The sequence below is a fragment of the Falco biarmicus genome, chromosome 2, assembly GCF_023638135.1.
Source record: "Falco biarmicus isolate bFalBia1 chromosome 2, bFalBia1.pri, whole genome shotgun sequence".
Classification (NCBI taxonomy): domain Eukaryota; kingdom Metazoa; phylum Chordata; class Aves; order Falconiformes; family Falconidae; genus Falco; species Falco biarmicus.
The window spans coordinates 15,811,545-15,832,706 of NC_079289.1; the positions used below are offsets into that span (position 1 = coordinate 15,811,545).

General features: G+C 38.4%; 2 protein-coding genes across 2 annotated transcripts; both read right to left on the bottom strand.

The window, feature by feature from the left end:
• Nucleotides 1-879: 879 nt before the first annotated feature.
• LOC130144616 (matrix metalloproteinase-27-like) lies at nucleotides 880-8,259 on the bottom strand. The gene is made up of 10 exons (XM_056328583.1): nucleotides 8,158-8,259; nucleotides 7,559-7,797; nucleotides 6,799-6,947; nucleotides 6,573-6,701; nucleotides 4,432-4,593; nucleotides 4,148-4,271; nucleotides 3,305-3,435; nucleotides 2,914-3,073; nucleotides 1,300-1,403; nucleotides 880-1,090 (listed from the first exon to the last, which is right to left on the bottom strand). Exons 1-10 carry the CDS (start codon nucleotides 8,257-8,259, stop codon nucleotides 990-992), a joined length of 1,401 nt encoding a protein of 466 aa, XP_056184558.1. The 3' UTR covers nucleotides 880-989.
• A 5,328-nt stretch (nucleotides 8,260-13,587) lies between these two features.
• On the bottom strand, nucleotides 13,588-20,417 carry LOC130144561 (interstitial collagenase-like). Its single transcript, XM_056328451.1, has 10 exons — nucleotides 20,280-20,417; nucleotides 19,032-19,276; nucleotides 18,605-18,753; nucleotides 18,391-18,516; nucleotides 17,483-17,644; nucleotides 16,999-17,116; nucleotides 16,234-16,367; nucleotides 15,046-15,205; nucleotides 14,030-14,130; nucleotides 13,588-13,821 (listed from the first exon to the last, which is right to left on the bottom strand). Exons 1-10 carry the CDS (start codon nucleotides 20,379-20,381, stop codon nucleotides 13,721-13,723), a joined length of 1,398 nt encoding a protein of 465 aa, XP_056184426.1. The 5' UTR covers nucleotides 20,382-20,417; the 3' UTR covers nucleotides 13,588-13,720.
• Between the last annotated feature and the right edge of the window lie 745 nt (nucleotides 20,418-21,162).

The window sequence follows — 21,162 nt, forward strand, 5'->3', positions numbered from 1 at the left end:
CGTAAGAACTAGGGAGCAGGAGGACAAGCCAATACTAATGAGATCACGTTGTCAGATATACCCAGCCATGCAGGCAGTATGGCCAGCCATGTGGCAGTGTGCTCTGGGCCTGTTTCCAGAATTAAATGTAAAGGAAATACTTGGAGGGGATATAGCTGTGACTTTGTGGATTTTTGTCTGATTTTCTGAGGGGTTTGCTCCACGTGCAATGGCAGCATGTAATAAATCTCAGATATACGTGTACGTTAAACACATGCTTTGTGTTAGCAGAGCAAAGCTTGTGCTCCGTGACGTGGTAATTGAATCTATTTCTTGAATAGGACAGGGCTGATTTGTAAAGGATGTCATTCACAGATTCACAAAAAAATGGCCACTGATGAAATGCTAATTGTTACACTATTAAGACAGATCAGGGTGAGATAATGTATTTAGACACTGGGGCTGGAGGGTGATTCTGGTGGCAAAATATTGGTATGATGTGAAAAGGACAAGGCTGCAATGGCCAAAGAAGAGCAGGAGAAGATGTAGGACAGAGGGCAATAAAACAAGTGATAAATGAAAAGCCTGGCTCTTGAAGATGTTTGGAGAGAAAAGGAGCAAAATACAAACTTTGTATGTTGGAAGGATATTAGCATACCAACCTGAAGTCTTCAACACCTCAGAAATATAGAATGCCTTCAACAGATGAAGCAGAAAATAGTTGACATCAACCTAAAACCATTTATTGTCAAAACATTTGAAAATCCATCTGGAGTATAAAATTATACATTATGTTGGACATTTTGCAATTAATTAGGGGAAACATGCAGTTTTGGTCTAGCCTTTGAAGATACCATTAGAGCTGACATGCTGATTTATTAAAATAGTAGACATATATAAAACTAGTCCTGTTGCCTCTTCTGTGTAGTAGTATATATATCTGAACAACCTTTGAGAAATCTAGAATTATTTTTGTTGTCATTTGCTGTGTGTAAGAAAGTTTAGCGATATTAACAGTTAAACCAGCTGTTACTCTTTATTTCACGGATAACTTTTTTAGCAGTAGGGCTGAACTCCCACTGCTTTGATCCATGGAAGAAGTAGAATAAACCTGGAAATAAAAAAAGTAAAGTGTTATGTTATGGATACAAGAAAAAGCTTCATTCTGACAAAGCAGGGAACATCATCTTTTTACACACAGGAGAGCATCTCTTTAGTTCTGTCTTTTGCAGATTACAGCAGTAATGACATTCATCATAACTCCAGAACTCAGGTTTGTGACAAGTAAACCAATTTTACTCAAAAGCTCGTTTCATTTACCTTTCTGTTCGAAAACAGCGTCGACCTTCTGGCTAATTCCTGGAAAGTCATCAACTGTCTGTCTAGGATAACCTTTCTCCATGGACTTGCTGTTTTCATCAAACCTAAATCACATGAAGGGAGAAATGTAATCTTACAGAGTTTAGACATCAGTTCTGCAAAGAATTAAGCAGCAGCTGAAAGGTGTCCACCATCTGTAGTTTGACTGACTTCACTGGGGTTACAGAGAGTAAAGTTATCTACTCGCACAAATGTCTGCGGGATGCTGGCCATCACATTTTCCATGAGGAGGCTGCTGGTTTGCTGATTAAGGTAGGCAGAGCTCCAAAGAAGCATCTGGAGTGAGAAAAAATGAAGTAAGACCCACAGTTTTGACAGCACTGGCGGGATTTACACGATAGCACTGTGACAGGCAGCACGTGGAATCTGGCCAGATTGATTCCTGCTATAGTGGCTGTAATTTATTTCATGCAGCATTTGTTGCACGAATTTTAAACTCCTCTTAGATGTTGACGTGATACTGTACATAACCCTCTACCAGCTGACAGATTTAGATGGAGGAAAGGAAGATGACTTATTTCTAATAACTGAGACAGGACAATTTTTATGAGATGGGGCTGAATGTGGGGGCTGAAAGAAGGACCTAAATGGTTCTTCAAGATTTGACGAACCCTCCCAGGAAAAAAACCAAGCAAACAAGCAAGCCTTTGTTTTACTTCTCCTTGGATACCAGAAATACTTTTTACAGGCACATGAGACTGAGAGGATGAGTTATTAAGTAAGAAATCCATGCTGTGGTTTTCTTGCATGCCTTTGCCTTGTGACCAAAGCAATGCAAGATATTGTAAATACTCTTTCCAAAACTATCAAAACCAAAGGACAGGAAGCGACATGCAGCTCAAAATCCAGCTGACACTATGTCTCACTGAGGAACCCCACAACTGGTCACAAGAAAGTCTGTTTGAGCCATGCATGTTCCTGGTTGCCGGCAGAAGTCCTTTGCAGCAGTTGTGCGTGCACACAAGAGGAATCTATCAGCTTCCTGAAGCTGACTTTTTGCTTCTGTTTGCTGGTATTTGGGAATCAGGAATCACTCATGCCAGCTTGGCAATAGGATTTAGAAGGAGCATGTTGCAAATTCAGTGTTGATCACCAAAAAAAGGAAAATGAACTATCAGTTCTATCTCTCTGAAAGAGACAAAATAATCCAGGACTTTCCAGAAATCAGAGAAATGCTGCACAAGCCATCCCAGCCAACCTTCTGTTGAAGTAGGTTAGCTTTCAGATCTTTATTTTCTAGAGTTTTATCTATTTTATTCATAAAAATACTCTACATGCTGGAACCTTTTCAATTTCCAGGCACAATGCATCCAAATGGGTCCATATCTTAAATGTGCATTTCAGGACACCCTTAAGCTCGCAAAACTCAAAGCTATACTCTTCTCCCTGTGCAGGAGTCAAAGAAACATTTTAATGAAAAGCAGTATTACTGTAGTGACCCAGTTACATATAGTTTGCTAAAGGTCTACATTCTCTTTTAGCACTAGACAATTTTAATTGTATTCAGATTATATTGGAGTCAATCATAAGAAAACATTTGTCAGTTCTTCTTACCTCCAGTACTTGTCACCTATGAAAAAGTCTGTCTTCCCTGTGTTTCTATTACAAACAGCTGCATCAATTTTTTTGACACCTTTAGGGAAGCCCAGTGCGTTGATATTCTTTGGATAACCAAGTAACACCTGATATCCACTGATAACCCAGAATTTATTGCCTGTTAAAAAAAAAAAGAATTAGTTTCACCAGTGATTTTCAGACACTAAAAGAAAAAAATGTGCTCCCTTAGTGCAGGTTGCAGGAAAATTAAAATAAACATCCTAAGTTTTATTTATTTCTTTCTTTATTTGAAAAGTTAATTTTATGTATGTATAGCTACCCTACCTTTCTCCCATCTTCTCACAAAATTAAAGGTAAGAAAAAAATTAAAGAAAATCTCATACTTAACCTTTGAAAAATAGGATCTGATCTTTCATGTTCTCATATGCAGCTTCAATACCAGGTGGCAGAGTTGGCCAGAAGGTAGAAATTAATTCACGTTCAACTTCTGAGTTATCAGGATAGACTCGCCATAAGTGCCTGATTTAAATATGAAACAGTTTTTGTAGTAAATAACAAACCACACACATTTCTGTATATGCACAGGAATGTGAACAACGTTGTGACTTACAAGCTCTTTCTTGTCAGTGGAGCTACCTGGGTAGATGTGTCAGAAAGGAAAATACTCCCATCAGTGGGAAGTTTATTCTGGCTTTCTGGAATTACCCTTCCCATCAGTACTGATTGATTAGTGGGATCAGCTACAGGCAGCTGAAAAATTCAGGTTGTTCCTATGCCATAAAGTAAGAATGTTATAGGGTCCTAGATGAGCCTGACTGTAAGTTATTCCCTGGATGACTGACTTACCCTGGTGACTTTGGGCTTGCATAGGTCACCATAGGAGGAGAGATTGGCCCATCTATATGGTAGAACATACTAATTTCTTAGGAAGTGGTTGCAGCATTTAGTCATTTTACTATTTGGTGTAACCATCTATACATTTGGGAATAAAGATTTATTGGGACTGAGATGTTTTCTGGAGAAAAATGAAGCATGTTTTTTCAGGGGATGCTGGAAAAATATTAATATAACTTGTATCTGCTGAAAGCTTTCTTTCCGTGAACTGAAACCTATCCATTTGTCTCATTGTAAATCCCATAATCATAATCATGTGAACCAGCAAAGTATTCAGTCTTTGTAGAAATCAAGAAAAAATAAACTTTGCAGAGAAAAATGTCATATCAATATTTACCTGCCCTTTAGAAAAATGACTTCTCGTCGGAGTGTAGTTACAGCATCAAAAGACATCTGGGAGCCACAGGTTTTAGGCGGGGTAGGGGTGGCTGGCCTTTTGTCTGGAGCATTTGGTGGATATCCTAAGTTTTAGAAAGAATACACCAAATTTATAGAAACACTAATATTTTCACATATAAATGCTTTTTTTCATATTATGAGAATACAATTATTTTTATGGTAAAACTTTGTGAAAGAGATTATTTCTCTCCTCCTTTTTTTAAAGCCATGGATTTTACTCACCATAAATGGACTGAATGGCACTTATATCATCTGGAGAGAGCGGAAATTCACTGGGACTGATGTAGGCATAATTGGGGAACATCAAAGCCCTCTGGTCATTAGAATGGGAAAGACCCAGGGCATGGCCAAACTCATGAGCAGCAACAAGGAACAAGTTGAACCCTTAAAAAATGGATAGAGAGATCAGTCTAATTTTGGTCTGCAAACGGCTGATATGAGCACAGCGGGGCTATTGCTCAGCGACAGTTTTCGTACAATACATTGGCATTCACTACAGTATGTATATATGTAAATGTATTTTTTGTAAAGGATAAGGTAGTGTTCTTCCCCGACCAGAAGGGAGTGACTTTTGGCCCTCGTTCCTGCTATTCTTTCTGTTAGCTACTGAAAGTATGTGTGTGGCATGAGTAGATGTCTGGGGGTGAATGTGGGTGCAGCTCTGAGGAATGTTCTGGCAGGGTTTCCCAGCTGAGCTAGAGCAGGTTAGGTAGTGAGTCAGATCACACTAACAGCTCTCCAGGGCAAGGATAGGACCATGTACTCGGTGCTCATTTGAGGTACCAAAGTGTCAGTCTGTGTGTCACCCTCCTTCCTACAAACCTGAGAAAGAAAGATGAAATCATGAATAGACAAGGAAAAATATCAGGTTAGCAGAACGACTTACCATTTTATCATTAGGACTTCATAGCCCTTATATCTTTTTAAAATATTATGCTCATGCATGCTTAATCCCAGCGAAATGTATTAACACGTTAAATTGAAAAAAAAATGGAATTTCCTTCAAAATGCATCCCTCCAAGTAACACACCTTTCTAAATTAGGGAAGAATGATTATCTGCCCTGCAGCCCAGGAGCTAGCAGCATCAACAGACTTAGTGAGGATCACAAATCCGTGGCAGAGCAGAGGACTGGTCATCGATTGCCCAAGAAAGGCTAGCTGGAGCCAAGATAACTGTTTCTCAAAAAAACCAAACAAAGCATCATCTTTTCCACACGTATTTCCAGTCCTCTCTCACATGTCCTCTGAGCTCTCCAACAAATTCTGCAATGCCTGGCTGCTGGAGTCACGATGTTAAGGAACAGCAGCAAAACAGGTTGACCCATTCAGTCCCAGTGTGAGGAAAACACTGCATTTTATCAGTATGACATGCCCACCCCTCATCCTTCCCAGCACAATAAACCCACAGCTCTCCTCCTTGTGCAGTGCTCTTACAGCACCTCGTGTTTGTTAGCTCCTTGCTTGTCCTGCAGCGTGACTTTGATTCTCCTGTGGCAGCTATCCTCTGCAGTTTTCCATCCCAAAACTGAATGAGATAAGGCTCTAGAGCACAACAGGGTAACGTGCCCTTGTACTGACAGATCTGTCAGAGGCAGTAGGTGCTGCATGGCCAGCCTGAAGGTTGAGGGGAGGGGATCGAGGGGAGCAGATGGGTCCCAGCCAGATAGGTAAGCACTCAGCATTCCCCTCTGTTCTGGCGTGGTGGCACACACCTGTAGACAGCTCTACACACTGCCCGTGGGTGGCCTGAACAGCACGTTCAAACTCCCAGCTGCTGGCAGGTGACTGAAATTGCTTGGAGAACACTTTCATGTATAAGCCCATCCTAGCTTGAATGCAGAGTAAAGCTATAACAGCCTAGTTGGATCTGTCTTGGTATTATTAGTGAAATATATTCATTATCACTGGCGTCTGTAATTTTTTTTAGGTGGTGGGGATCTCCCCTGAGGGCTGCTACAAGGCACGGTGTGCTTCCCCTGCAGTGTGTGGTGGTGCCAGGCTTGGTGCCGGCATGTGCACCGTGAGGGGTAGCAGTTAGAAAGTTTTTGCCATGGGTTGTGAAACTCCGGTGGGCACGGACCCTACCAGCCCCCAGGGAAGAGTGGCCCATGCCTGTACCGTTCGTATTGGAAAAGGGTTGTCCCATTGGTATCTTTACCAGTATTAAATAAGACCGGAGTAGATCAGGGTGATTTTATGTCAGCGTCATCGTGAGTATCTCAGCTGGAGGATGGCCTGTAACATCCTCGCACTGCTCTTATGGTGAATGCTGTGATTCATCTCAGTCTATTCCTTCACTGAAATAAAATCAGAAAGGAATTTAACCATCTGCATAACACTTCAGAAACCTTTTTTTACCTACCCACTGAGCCTGTGGTCCAGTCTTCATCCTCATCAAAGTGTGCATCACCACCAAAACCATTGCCAGGTGGAAAGGCATGAGCGAGGACACCAAGGGGGCCATCAAAATAACGAGGGCAACGTCCATGAGCTAAATAATATGATGTTGAAACAACATTGAGTTTATGCTATGACTATTGGAAAATCTTTAAATTAATCTTACCATTAGTATGCAGCCAGTGTATTACCTTTGGTCCCAAAAGAAATCATTATATCTGCTATTCCCTCGTGAATACGATTGAAAATCAGCGGGGTGACAGTGCTCCACACTTTAAATGCCTTCTGAATTGCTTTATCCACATCCTCTTTGCTCATATCTGGCGTGTGGTTCACAATTCTACAGTTACGAGGGTTCAAGTAATAATATTTAGTGTTTGCAGAAAGAATTTCTCTAATATTAAGATGATGAACAGAGATGTATAAGAAGCAATTTAACCTGTAATCCAATAGCTCCCAAGATTCATCTTGGACTGAGTAAGTTTGAGGAATGCGATAACTGTCCAACAGGTCTTTTTCATAATAATAATAGTTGTGTGTACACAGTATCAGTTTTTCTCCAAATGGCCCTTAGCCAGAAGATTGTCTTTTGAGCATGAGGAAAGGCATCTCCTCAGATTTCTGTGACTACTAAACTGTTGGTCTTAGCATGTTTTGAGGATAACAGGGTTTGTACAGGGTGCAATTGATATTTCTGTTTGGCTTACAGAATATTTGTCAGAAGTGATACATAACAGGCAAAATACTGTGGTTGACTCAGAAAATAAAAAATACCAAGCCTGACTCTCAGAAATTCCTCTCAGGAATATGTATAGCTAACAGCTGGGGAAAGAGAAACATTTTTATATTCCCAACTGGAAACAATTGCTATAAAGTTATACCTAAATATAACAGATGTGGATATTCACAAACCCCAAATTTAAACTCAAAAAGTAATTATTGAAATACTACCTGTACGTCAGCTTGGTTTTTTTCCATCCTGGAAGGGTAACACCATAGAGACCCACATCAGGAACTCCACACCTGGGTTTCTTCATCATTTCCAATGTCTCAGTATCTGGTTTTCCAGTCACTTTCAAACCAAAAAATTGTTGCATTTTCTGCAGTTTTTCAGCTGTGGATTCAGCATTTATTTTCCATCCAAGCTGATTTGGATCTGGCTCAGCAGCATAGAATTTATTTAAATAGTCCTAGTGAGAAAATAAAGCAAACACATTTCACATTTTGATCTGTTTCTTAAACAAATACCTTAGGACTGATTTTGTTCGTGTACTTTGCTGGCAAAACCATCTGCCTGTGATTTTGAAGCACAACAGATGTTTTCCTGAGGATCATAGCTAAACAGAAACAGACAACGTTGTCCCTGACACTTATTTACTTGACATTTCCAATTTATACAGATTCATCCCACTTTAGTAAAGTTTGTGCAGCAGAGTTCTGTGTAACAGTGTTGTCTGAGAAAGACAGCAAGCTGCCTTGTAGCTGAAACACACAGATAATATCTAAGAAGAGAGAGCTCAATAGATCTCAGGTACGGGCTGGGCAGTTACCTGCACAAGCTTTGCATCTTCGTGGTTGTCTTTCTCTGGGTGGACAGGAAGGGCATTAGAAACAGCTGCACATGCTAAAAGCAAAAGTGGAAGATCCTTCATTCTCACTTTTGCCTCTGTCCTGGTAGGAGAGCAGTCCGCTTTCTTCTCCATGTGCATCCTGTCTCGCATCCCAGTCCCTATGGCTATGGGGTGCTTTGTAGAGTCAGCTGTAGACTGACTCAGGGTGTTTCATGCTCCGAATTCCTCCACGCATCCTATAACACTGTGCTGACTGACACTATCAAATTTAATTAAAAGCATCTGATTTCACAGACATCTGAAGTCAGTTAGTATTTGAATACTCCTAAGCTGCTTGGCTACCATTTCAAAACTGGAAAACTGGCACTCACTTTTAGTTATTTTACACTGAATTTTAGTGAACCTGTGCAATTTAATGCCAGATGAAATGGTGGGCAAATGCAAAACCTTTTAAGTTGCCCTGACCCAGCTGTGTGAAATGGGGCCATGAAATGTAGGGACTCTTAACCATTTTCAGCCTAGAAAATGGGAGTCATGCACCAGATATGAATCTCATCCAAAAAATTAAAACTCGGGGAGAAATTGCCGTAAACAGAAAGTTTTCTTTTTAAATTGATTGATAGTGAGACTGGGTGTTTTGGAAAATGGATGAAAATTCCAAATCCCTCCCCACCACTTCCCTGAAACCTTTTTAAAAGGTGTGTTTCTTTTAAGTTATACTAGTGGAATCCAAGATACACATAAATGAAAAAGATTTTACCCTAAAAATCGAGCCTAAAGGGTGTGAATAGTCTTGTATCTGTGTCTACTTTTATCTAATCTATCTATCTATTTATCTATCTATCCATCATCTACCTATCTGCCATTTCATTACAAAAGGTTTCTTCAGTTTAACCACATTAGCCACAGGGGATATGATTATTTCCTGTCTTAAGTAATTCAGAATAAAGGAAGTTTCAAAAGTCATACAAGTTGTGACATATTATGGGATTTCACCCTGTGCTGGCCAAGCACCTTCCTCTTCTGCTGGCACCTCAGAGGAGCTCTGACAGCATGTACTCAACTTTTACAAAACAATTGTAAGAAATACCCTTATGTCTGACTGAGGCTTTTTTAGAAAATCCTTGCTTTCGTGTTTTTGGCTTTTTTGCTGTCACTTGCGGCCAGCTTTTCTCCAGCTGGAGGCATTAATGATGGATTTTGTAGCCCAAATTTCACAATGTAGCCTTGTTAGTTAAACTTGTTAGTTAACGGCATTTCTCAGCTACCACAAAAAAACCCAAACCAAACCCTTCCCTTAATTTGCTTTTATTGTCATTGTACTGTAAGGTAAGAGACCCATGAGGCCTGGATCTCATTCAGTTCTGTAGCTGAGGTACAAACAGTGACAATGAATTTTCTGAGGTGGAAAGCTCAACTGAACTGATAATGGAAATGACCCGTGTGTTTATTCAGAAGTACAGACTTTCTCTTTTGAGATCTATCTGATGTTTTCAAATGTATATATTTATTTGTCTCGAAGGTTTTAAAACTAGAAGGAATAACCATGGTGCTATGCCCTTACTTAATGTGCATGGTATAGGTCACAAAAGACAAAGCCCTGTTCAGTGGCTTTTGCACCAAACATATTTTCCAATGGCACTAGAACATATTTCTGGAACAGGTTTTGGCTGATATGAATATAATTTTGTAAAAAAATCAAGGCAGCACTATAAGCAGATTCAATATGCGCTGGGAGAAGTGGTTATCTTTATTCCCACTGTGGTTGGCATCAGATCCCCACAGCTGTCTGCTGTGTGGTGGTGGAAGGATAGAGACAGTGAGAGCAGCTAGGTTAAGATTAGTTGCACCTAACTTTATTAATTAAGCATTCTTCTATAGAAGATGGAGAAATACATATCTATGGAGAGTTATTCAACCAGCTATTTTAGAAGAGGACAAACTGGCCTTTATAGGTGCTCTCTGTCTTTACTGAACACAGAGAAGCTTAAGCAACTAATTTAGACTATATTTCTAGTTTCAGCTAACAGCTCAAGCTACCTTAGTGCTGCTCAGAAGACATCTGAGTGACAGATGATGGAGGCCTATGACACTCAAAGCACTTCTATGGTTTTGCAACTTGACCACCTACACAACATAGCAGCTGGTTCCCAATACCCATAGGAGAGAGGCCTGAAGACATTTTTTTGCAAGCAATGTTTCACAAATGCACCAATAGCTGGCCTTGAGATCTGGGAAAAGAAGAAGCTGTATAAGCAGCTGCTGGTTATGGTTTCCTAATGCTTGTTTTTGACACTGGTTGGAGTTGGTGGGTGTTTATTTACTTCGTGACTTTTTTTCTCATCCTATAATTTGTTTTATTTAGACTGCAGTGATGTGACTCATGCTTTACCCTGGAAAGGTCACTGCCTATCTTCATCACATCAGTAGTACCAAGTGATGCTACACAGAACATCACAGGAATCATCAATACTGATGCATCATGCTGATCTTAACACAATACCAGCAGGGATTCAGCTTTCCTAGGTGTTCACAGCATGGGTGTCTGCACGTGAGTTAACTGTCAGTTTGCATTATATCAACAGAAATCTAATCAATATGGTTAAATGACATCTAGACAGCATTTGATCTGACCACACGTCAGAGGTAAACTCAGGATGATTTGTGCAGCTTTCAGAAGCCCGCCAAACATTTTGACCAGCACCATTGACTGCGATGAGACCCTAAGCTTGAGATCACATGAAAACACTTGGGCTGCAATTAAACCGCATCAACAGTGATTTGTTATGCTTTTGAGACAGTCTAGTGAACCTGAGACATTGACACAGGCCTGGTGGCTGAGATCCAGGACCTACAGGGGACCTTTGGCTTCTAGACTGGTTGGAAGCTAACTGGGAACCTTCAGGCACCTTAATGGCACTAGATACCTGTTCAGGCAACTGAGTTGAGCCACTGCTTTGCAGGCTCAATCCTCCCATAGACTCAAAAAAGCTGAATCATTACTTAGCTTGAGTGAAAGCCATGGCATAACAGCGTGGTTCAAATACTGTATTTGACCCCTGGCAAACCTTTAGCAAAGGCTGCAGCCTGTGAGGGCAGGATTCAACCACCTGAACATAGGTGCCTAGAGACAGCGTAGGCTCTGTGGGGCTTTGGGAAGTGCTGGTCTCCCAGAAATCCTGTTGCATACCTGCACGGGTGGCTTGGATACCTGATAGCACCTCAAATGCACTAAACATTTATTTAGGGGAATGGATCTCTGCCTGGGCAAATGTGCTCAGTTAATAACGATACGAGCTACAAATACACAAAACCAGTAACCAGACACTAGGGAGTGGTACGGTACTCTACCGTAGTACAGTAATTAGCAAATAGGAACTGTAAATTTATTAAAAAGGAGTAAGCAAATGACAGGTGATTGTGTGGACTGAACTGAAAAGAGCCAGATCCCAAATTACTGGAAGTAATATATGCCTGCAGGCAGGTGAGAGCTGCCGGCACTAGATGTACCCTCCTCCTGATGGTGTGGCTGGGATGGAGCAACTGCCATGCTCATGCAGGCAAAGGAAAGAGTCACTCACATAAGCACAGGGAAGGTTTTCCACAAAGAAATCACTTCATTTTGCTCTCTCAGTCTTCTCGCTCAAGAGAAATCCACAAAACAAAAAAATGTGCCAGGCAACTAAAAATCAGAACTTCACAGGATACCAAAAGCTTGGTCTAAAAAATGCCATTATAAACTTAATCCTCCCTTTAACTTCTTAGTCTTCTATGGTTTTTAAATTACCCTTTAATTCTGTCTTTCCCCCAGAACATGGAAAGAAAGACCCCTTGTCTCCCATTTAATATTTTCTCTGCCCCATGAGTTCCCTCTACTATTTTCTTCTAGAGAGGGATTAGCATTCTTCTTTACATTTGAGGAATTGTTCTGGCATTACCGTGAGATCTTCTGCTTTTACTTCATATCTGAAGGGAACATGTGAACTCCAATTTTTTAAATTTTTTTTTAATGCATAATTGGTGTAGTAAGAAATATTATCTTTCCCTGTAAATCTCATGTTATGTTTGTAGAACATCTCTGCTAAAACAACATAATCAACTTGGAATTATGTACTTCTAAAAGAAATTTTGGTTTCATTGTCATTGGTAGCTCAGTAGGACCGGCTTACACAAGAAAATATGATTAAATAGCACTGCTACTAATGCTTCAAATTAAAGAACCGATACCTAAATCACCTTGTGAGAACAGAATTCACATAAATCAATTTCTTCATTACGGTCTTTGATTTAATGTAATTTAGTTTTATTTTTATGATCTCCCCCCCCCCCCCCCGCCCCAGTTTTATAAAGAATATAATATATTCAATTTAACTTACAGTTATACAATTTCTTATCTTCGAATAGTATTTAGACTAATTTTTACTCCTGAATTTAATAAATGTAAGAATTACCAAGTCTGTTCTTTATTTACGAGGGATACAATTTATAGGCTTTTAATACAGGGAGCTAAGTAGTTTAAAAAATTGAACAGACACATTTTTATAAGGTTATACATTCTTTTCTCAAAATGCTATTACTTCTATTACAGTAACCGGAAACCTTCTTCTTAAACAGGTCTAATAATAAAGAAAGTGTATGAGAGAATATATTTCGTAATGGTCATATGGCTTCTAACATTACCAGCTGAGCTACAAAGACTAAAGAGAAAGTGGGTAACACTTTAAACACCATTTTAGTGGAGGATATTTGAAAAAATTGCAGTTAAGCTGGAAGTCAAGCAATCTTTTTCATGAATTTTTGCATCAGAAATATTTTTGGCCAGGAATTTTCATTTTTTTTAAGTAAACTTCTTCATTCTGTAACCCAGTGAAATTAGGAGGGTTTTACTAATTACTGGAGGAGTAAGTGCTTGAAAGAGCCTTGAGTAAAGAGTGGTTACCTGTGGTAGCAAAGGAGAGGTTTCAGTGATCTCAGAGGTCCTTTCTAATCTACATTTCCAGGCTTAAACCCAGTTCCTAAACATAAAAACATGAGAAATAACCTTGCCTACGCTTGCAAAGGCATACACCTTGGAGAGATGGCTAAGAGTGGAAGCTGGGGAAAGAGAAACAGAAAGTGGAAGTGTGATTTGCAGACTGATGCTAATGAGCCCCAACTGGCCTAATTACCCATAGGGTTTTCACCAGGGCTTGTATGGGATGATAGAGTCAGCTGGATGCTCCTTTCTCTGGCTTTGGGAAAAAGATCTGACATTTCCTGCCAGAATGTATATTTTAGTGTTTGGAAGATAGACTTGACTCTTGATTATTACTGCAAGTAAGACACCAAGGACACAATGATACAACTTAATATATTTGTAAACTTTAATTTAGCAAGTGAAATTGTCATAAATTATATAAATGTATTTTTTTTACAATAAATAATTCTTAAAACCATACTCCCACAGAATCTGGGCAGAAATACATTCTGACCTGATAGTCATGACACGCTGAAAAATTCAGTACATAAAAACATAGAGTGTGCATATGGAAAAATACTGCAATTAACAATTAAACCAGCTGATGCTCTTCATTTGTCCAACAATCCGTTTGGCACGAGGATCAAACTGGAACTGAGTTGTTCCATGGAAGAAGTAGACATAGCCTAGAAATAAAATTTAATCCAATTATACTTCATAGGTGACTCCTTTCCAGTATTTAGGGAAAAAACCCAACATAGGCAACCCATATATACTTGCTATTTTTAATTACTTTCTCATTAAGGTTAATAACAGATTTTTGAAAACAAATAATTCTATTTACAGAAGCCTAAATATTCAAGTAAACCCAGATAAAAGGTATGTTTTACTTACCGTTTTTCTGGAAAACAGCATCAACTCTGCCAATTTTTCCAAAGTCAGAGACTATTTTCCTGGGATAACCATGATCCATGGTTTTTTTGTTTTCATCGTATCTTAACACAAGAAATATCATTACAGTTTGTGAGGAAGCAGACAATATTTTGAAAGTCCAAAGCAAATTCATACACATATACAATTCCACTGTTACCAACAAGTCTTATAAAGATTAGCTAAAGTAGATTTTTGCTTCTTCCTATTATGTATAAAGGTTCTCACATTATGAGTGTCTTGAGATCTCAAAATTCTGCCTTTGGTAAAGTTTGCAACAAGACTTTCAAAGACCTTGGCAATACAGGCCAGGATTTATTCATGCATTTCTGGACTGTTCAGAGCCTTGGCCATCACTTGCACCTAAAATGAGTTTCTATTTCAAGGCATGGGATATCCAGTTCAGTATAAAAGCAAAATATAAAACTTGGGAGTAGAAGATGGTAGCACAGTCCTGAAGCATACTTGTGTAAGTGTCAGCTACGTGCTTCTTAAACAAAATTACTCTCTGAAATTTGTCATGAGCTACTCTTGAATTATAAATATGACCAACTGTACAACTGGAGAATATTTATAGTTTGTTCATAGAGAAATTAAATTAGAACACTTTTTATTAGCAGTTCATTTTTGTTTGAAATGTAAATGAAAAGTGGATGCTATCACAGCATCGCACAGGAAGGCAGCACTCTTGTGGAGAAAAAGTGAATAATTTACTAGAAAATCACTCTTATTGGGCAGATGTTTCATTCAGTTGCAATCAATTACATTGCTCCTACAGGAATCTAATATATGGCAAAAAAATCCTCTAGAAATGTTGACATTTCCTAGAAAATGCTTAAAATTTTTAAACTTTGAGAGATTTGAGTAATTTCTGGAATATACCTGGTTTAAACATTATTGCACTTGACTTTTATAGTATTACATGAGTCCTCAGGGACAAGTGAAAATAAACCTTCTATTAAATGAACATTGAATCTTACCTCCAGTATCTGTCAGCTACAAAGAAGTATGTTTTTCCCGTGGTTTCATCACTGTAAGCTGCATTAACTCTTTTAACAGTCTTCGGGAACCCCAAATGATAGATTGGTTTAGGATAGCCAGGTGCAATGTCGTATCCCCTGAGAAGCCAGTATTTACCCTCTGAAAAATATAATTGCATTTCATTTGTTTTTGCTATTTGTAAACAGCATTTAATTGTGTTTTAGGTGGGTAGGAAACAATATGTCTTAGATATCAGCATTATTCATTTCAGTTTCTTACTTTAGAAAATGGTTCTAATTCTTGCACTGGGGCTACATCATGAAGACAGTGGAGATGTATTTCGGTTTTATGAGTCAAACATTAGAATCATAAGGTGTATGGATAGCACTTTTCCAAGGTTTTATTTTCAAATGAATATGAAGTGTTTGTCTGGGTAACTACTTAGGGAGGGCTGGAGACTGATGAGTTAATCCACTGACACTGGGTTGGGATATTGAGATTATTAAATGCCTGTAATATGCTATTTGATTATACAGCCATATACTACTTTGAAAACTAGACAATGTGCATTAAATTAAACCATTAAGAAGGGCATGTGTCTAATGAAAATGCTTTCGTAATTTAAAAAGTAATGAACACATTCATGTATGACAATATATCATGTACTGTAACAGATGCATAATGAAGATATTTGAGACACTTAAAGCATATTTCAGACCTTTAAAGAAAAAAACTAATTGTTTTTTCAGTTAGCAACTTTCCTTTCACAGTATGCCTTTCCACAGACTTTCCCCCCCGCCCCCAAATATCACAAAATACTAATAAGCATATCAGTAACAGTAGTGTACAAATGTCTGTATTTACCAACTCAATTTAGCAAAAGTCCCTCTGCATAAAGTGAAATGTTGTTACCTGAAGAGAACTAGACCTGGAGAAGGGAAGCTATTCCCATGTCTTGTTTTTTAGAGATTAACTATAACAGAGGGCAAGTTTCAGTATTAGGACCTCTGGAGATCCCTTAAACAATATAACTCTATGATCCTCTGGTTTAATTATTTGCAGATTTGTAATATTCTCTCTTTCACTGATCTTCCTTAAAAAACACTTTGACTTCCATAATTGCATAGTTTGCAAAGGAGCAAGGAGTAACTGGTCAGAAAAAAGTGGAGAATTTCAGATTCCATTACCTTTGAAAAGTAAAACTTCATCTCTCTCCACGTTTTCATAAGCAGCTTGAATTCCTGCTGGTAAATTTGGCCAGAACAGTGAGATAAAATTGAGCTCCGCCTCTGCCCTCAAAGGATGTTTGCGCAGCATATATCTGTTTTAAACAAAAATTATGTAATGAAATAGTTCCATTGTGATCGTAAGTGCAAAGTAATAATTATAGCTCCTGGAGTATAACAGGGAGGAGATGGGTACCTGGATGTGAACATATCCCTCCACTGAATGTGAAGGAAATCTTGAGTGACTGCACTCTTAACTTTAGCACCACAGTTACATGCTAAAAATCAGGCAAGATAAATATAAGCCCTTCTATTTCTCTGTAGGACAAGCAGGCTAAGATTTGGCTTCGGTAACCACCCAACAGGCATCTTTCTACATAACAGTGCTCTCAGTTCTGCCCCTGCTCTGGTATCGAGGAGCAGCAGAAGGGTTAGTGTGGGACCCACGGGCACATCGCTGGCGGATGTAGGAATGCTCTTGCTTTGCAACAGCAGCAGAATAGCTGGAAAACAATCTAAAAGCCCTCATTTCCTTCACTGCTCTTGTCAACTAGGGCTCTTAGGATTAATGATTGGAGAGCTCTCACTTGTGTAAATAACATAATAGTTTTCTAGTGCTTCTCTTTCTACTACATTCCAAAAAGGACACTTTTCCCTCATGGATTACAGATTTTTTAAAACTACTGAATATTTTAAGGAGATAGTATATGTGCTTATTTTTGTTACCTGCCCTTGAAGAATATTATTTCTCCACGTAGGGTAGTAATAGCATCAAATGTCAAATTTGGGTCGCAAGCTTGTGGAGTTGTGGGGCCTGTTGGCTGCACAGCAGCATTAGACTGTCCTATGGGAAGAATATTTTATCTTTTAGTATGGAGAAATATAAAGACAGTGTTTAGAAGATCTCTGAGGACACCAAGAAGCCTCTTTACAGAGAATGAGAAGGCATATGGTTTTAAACTAAGGGTCTGTCACTAAAAGAAGGCTTTTAATGTTGATAAAGCCATTTGTGTTCATCTTTTCCAAAATAAGTTTTTTTGCAGAACCAGACTTTAGCTGAAGTTAGGTTCTAGGAATTTTCCCTTTTGTTATCCATTGTTCAGCAACAGTTAAACTTCTCATTTTGGTGGAATAGGCATATTTTAAATGTATTCTTATTATTGTTTACCAGCCTCCCAAGTGGAAATGTTAAATATTTTTTTTTTCTTACCATAGATGGCTTGAATGCCATCAATGTCATCCTGAGGAAGAAGGAATTCACTGGGGTCCGTGTAGGAGTAAGTTGGATACATCAGTGCTCCAGGATCATTTGAATGAGACAGACCCAGCGAATGGCCAAGCTCATGGGCAATAACAATGAACAAATTGTATCCTGTAGGATAAAAATCACATGAACCAAGGTAAAATCTGTTTCAGTATTCAGCACAATTGACTAAATGGAAAGTACTTATCCATCCTCCCAAAATACACTACAGGTACAAGACAGGCTGTAGGTAATGCTATCAACATCATGACTCAAAAATATTGTTACAGAAGAGCTATATGAGTACTTAAAGAATGTCTGGCTGTAGCTGTGGTCTCATTGTCCTTTCTCTAGTGCCCTTGTGTCTTAAACACAAACCCTGTTTCCCCTGCTATCACATGAACTGCTCAGATCAAGGACATGCCAGTGACACGTGGTGGTTCAGGCATCCAACAGAAAAAACCCCCACAACCTTCAAAAGAAGCACTGAGATGACAGTTTTGGTGATACTTGAATATGCCAGTTAGCACCAAACTTTGAAGTGCTAAGTTAAGGAAGATAAAGGATTTGACTTGAGAAGTTTACCACCAGATGTTCCTGTATCCAAGTTTTAGGTTTCATCTGAACAAGAAAAATATTTTGAAGTGCTCACTTTGTTGCCATTATAGACCACTATGACCTAAAAGTCTCTTTTCTAAGAACTGATTCCTACAAATGACCAAAAGGAAAAAAAAAAAAAAAAAAAAAAAAAGAGGAAAACAATTTAAAAGGACACATTCTGCCACTTTTGTTCACTTTTTGCCTGTGATCAGGCTCACGAACTAAGATTGTTCGAGGTAAGACTATATAAATGGATCTAGTTACAAAGTCCTTACCTCTTCCATCTTTTGTCCAGGCTTCCTCCTCATCAAGATGCACATCTCCACCAATGCCTTCACCAGGCTGGAAAGCATGAGCCAGTTGCCCATTGGGGCCATCAAAAGGAGAGTTGTCGTGGTGGTCTAAAATGAAAAGGGAAAAAATCAGTTAGTATCCTAAATTATTTCTATGATTGCACATGGCTATTTAATGCATAAATATATCAGTTACCTCTGTAGGCAAAAGAGATCATTATATCTGCTTCTTTGTCCTCAACCTTTTGGAACGTCAGTGGCGTCACATTGCTCCAGACACTGAGAGCTTTTTGGATCGCTGCATCTACATCAGCTTGTCTCATCTTTGGGGTGTAATTCAAAATCCTTAAAAGGAAACCAAATGTATTATATATTGTTAAGAATACAGAATTTTAGCTGAAAAATAGTAACTTGTGCAAAAGTCAGAAAACTTAGACATGTCTTACATGAATGAAAATTAATAATGTCTTCATTTTAGATACTGTCTTCTAGTGTGCCTGCCTTCGTACAGAAATCAATTAATCACTCTGGATGTCTGTATATGGTGTAATGTACCTACTCCAGACCCCTCAAAGTTGGGATGCTAGATTTATATCTTTTTGTACCAGATTAGGAAAGGTTACCTGTATGTCAGATTATTTCTTTTCCATTTGGGATTCCCTGCTGTGAACACATATTGCCCTACATCAGGTATACCACATCTGGGTTTTTTCATCATCTCCAAAGTTTCAAGATCAGGTTTCCCAGTCACTTGCAGTCCAAAGAATTCCTGCATTTCCTTGAGTTTTTCAGAAAGGGCATTTTCATCCTTCCTTCTTAAATGAGGCTCATGACTCCTTTGAAGATTGTAGAAATTCTGTAGATAATTCTGAACAAAAAAAAAAAAAAAAAAAAAAAAAAAAAAAAAAAAAAGAGAGAAGAATCATGACATACCAGCACTGTCTGCAGTCACACTTAAATTTTCTATGTAATCTTGAACTATTCCCATATCAACACCCCCTATGTTTACCAGGAGCATGAACAACCTATTTTCTCCAGGAACCGGTGTGAAGAGTGAGATATAATTTACAGTTTTCATAAAGTTTTCTGAATTTCTTGTTTCACTGATGGAATATATGAAGAAGTGCCTTTAAAATCTAATCTTTACTATTAATAAGTAATTCCTCATTATTTATGGTGTCCAATTACTGTCACAGCAAAACTGGTCTCATTCAAGGGAATAAAGATTGGCAGTGAGACTCCACACAACCACGAATGCCAACAAAGCAGGTGGCTACTACTACAGAATCAGCACGTGAATCATGCCATTCATTTTTAGCTATGAAATATGATATCAGGAACTCAGGTCTTCCTACGAAATTTCATCAATTTTGTCTCAAGTAAATAGTGTTGCGTCTATGTAAGTGTTGTATTTCTCATAGATGTCCCATTTTTTCAAAGTATTCTGTAAAAGTTCTATTCAGCAAAAAATTAAAATACATGCCTGCTTCAAGAAAATTTCCTGCCTTATGTTTCTGAGAGTGATCATATCACAAGTTTCAAAGCACGTTCTGAAATGTAAATTGTTGCTGAGTGATTATTTCTGCACAGCTCCAGAGCCTTGCTGCCAGAACTTATGCTTTGGAAGTTTTGTTATTACTTTACTGACAACATCAAAAGTGAAGCTATGCAATATTCAAATGACTTTTGGGTAAATAAGTTCCACATAATTTTCACACATTTTCTAGATTGATAGGAAAAGCTTTCTCCTGAAACCCCTGCAAAATGTTACACCTTTAATTTCAAGCCATATTCTGTGAAAAGAATTGCAATTATAGTTCTCTCTCAGACTACCTTATGCTTCACTTAGAAATGCACTGAAAAATATTTACCTCTACAAGCTTTAGGGTTTTTCTTTCATCTTCTGCTTCTGGAGCCACAGGAAAAGCAAAGGAGATGGCCACGTGTAGCAACAGGAATGAAAGCGTCTTCATCCTTGTCTAAGGTTGTCTGTCTCAGTTTCACTGTTGAGCTATTGAACACGCTTCTCAGGTCTGTTTATATAGCATAAATCAGTGACAGTCTGACTCATGCTGTATAATATCCTCTGATTAGTAAAAATGATGTGTAACAGTTTCATCATCAGGTAGTGACGCAATGTATTTAAGTAATGTTACTGTCCTTATTTTGCCTGAGCCTTCTGTTTTGGACAATGTTATAGTGTGTTTAATAAATAAGGAAATTCTTTTCTGGTAACATGGAGCTACATTTCATAGGTTTTTTTTAATCATGAATTTAGAATATTTATGGCACAAAGTTTTGACAAACTGGAGAAAAAATAGGAAATAACATATAAGAGTAACAATATAACATTGTATTATAATTAATAACATGCTATATGCATGATACATATGTTTTAATATTTTAAAAAATACATCATATTATGTCATAATATGTGATAATAATATCTTTAAAAGACTACAAAGAACTGTTCTTATCTAGGAATAGATGGTATTATAACTCCAGGAGGACTGTCATCAACTAACTAAAAGTTCTACCTAAAACAATCTCATGATGTCAGCAAAACTGAGGGCAGAAATGATTGAACAATTTTTGAATAATACTAAAAAAAAATCAGTTGTGTTACTAGAATGCATAAACTAGGTTCCCATATGTATGGTAAGTAAAATAATGTTTATACTCTTGCCACCACGGGTGAGGTCTCAGCTGCAGTAGCATGTTTGGATTCAGACAGATAGATCATCTCTGGTCGGA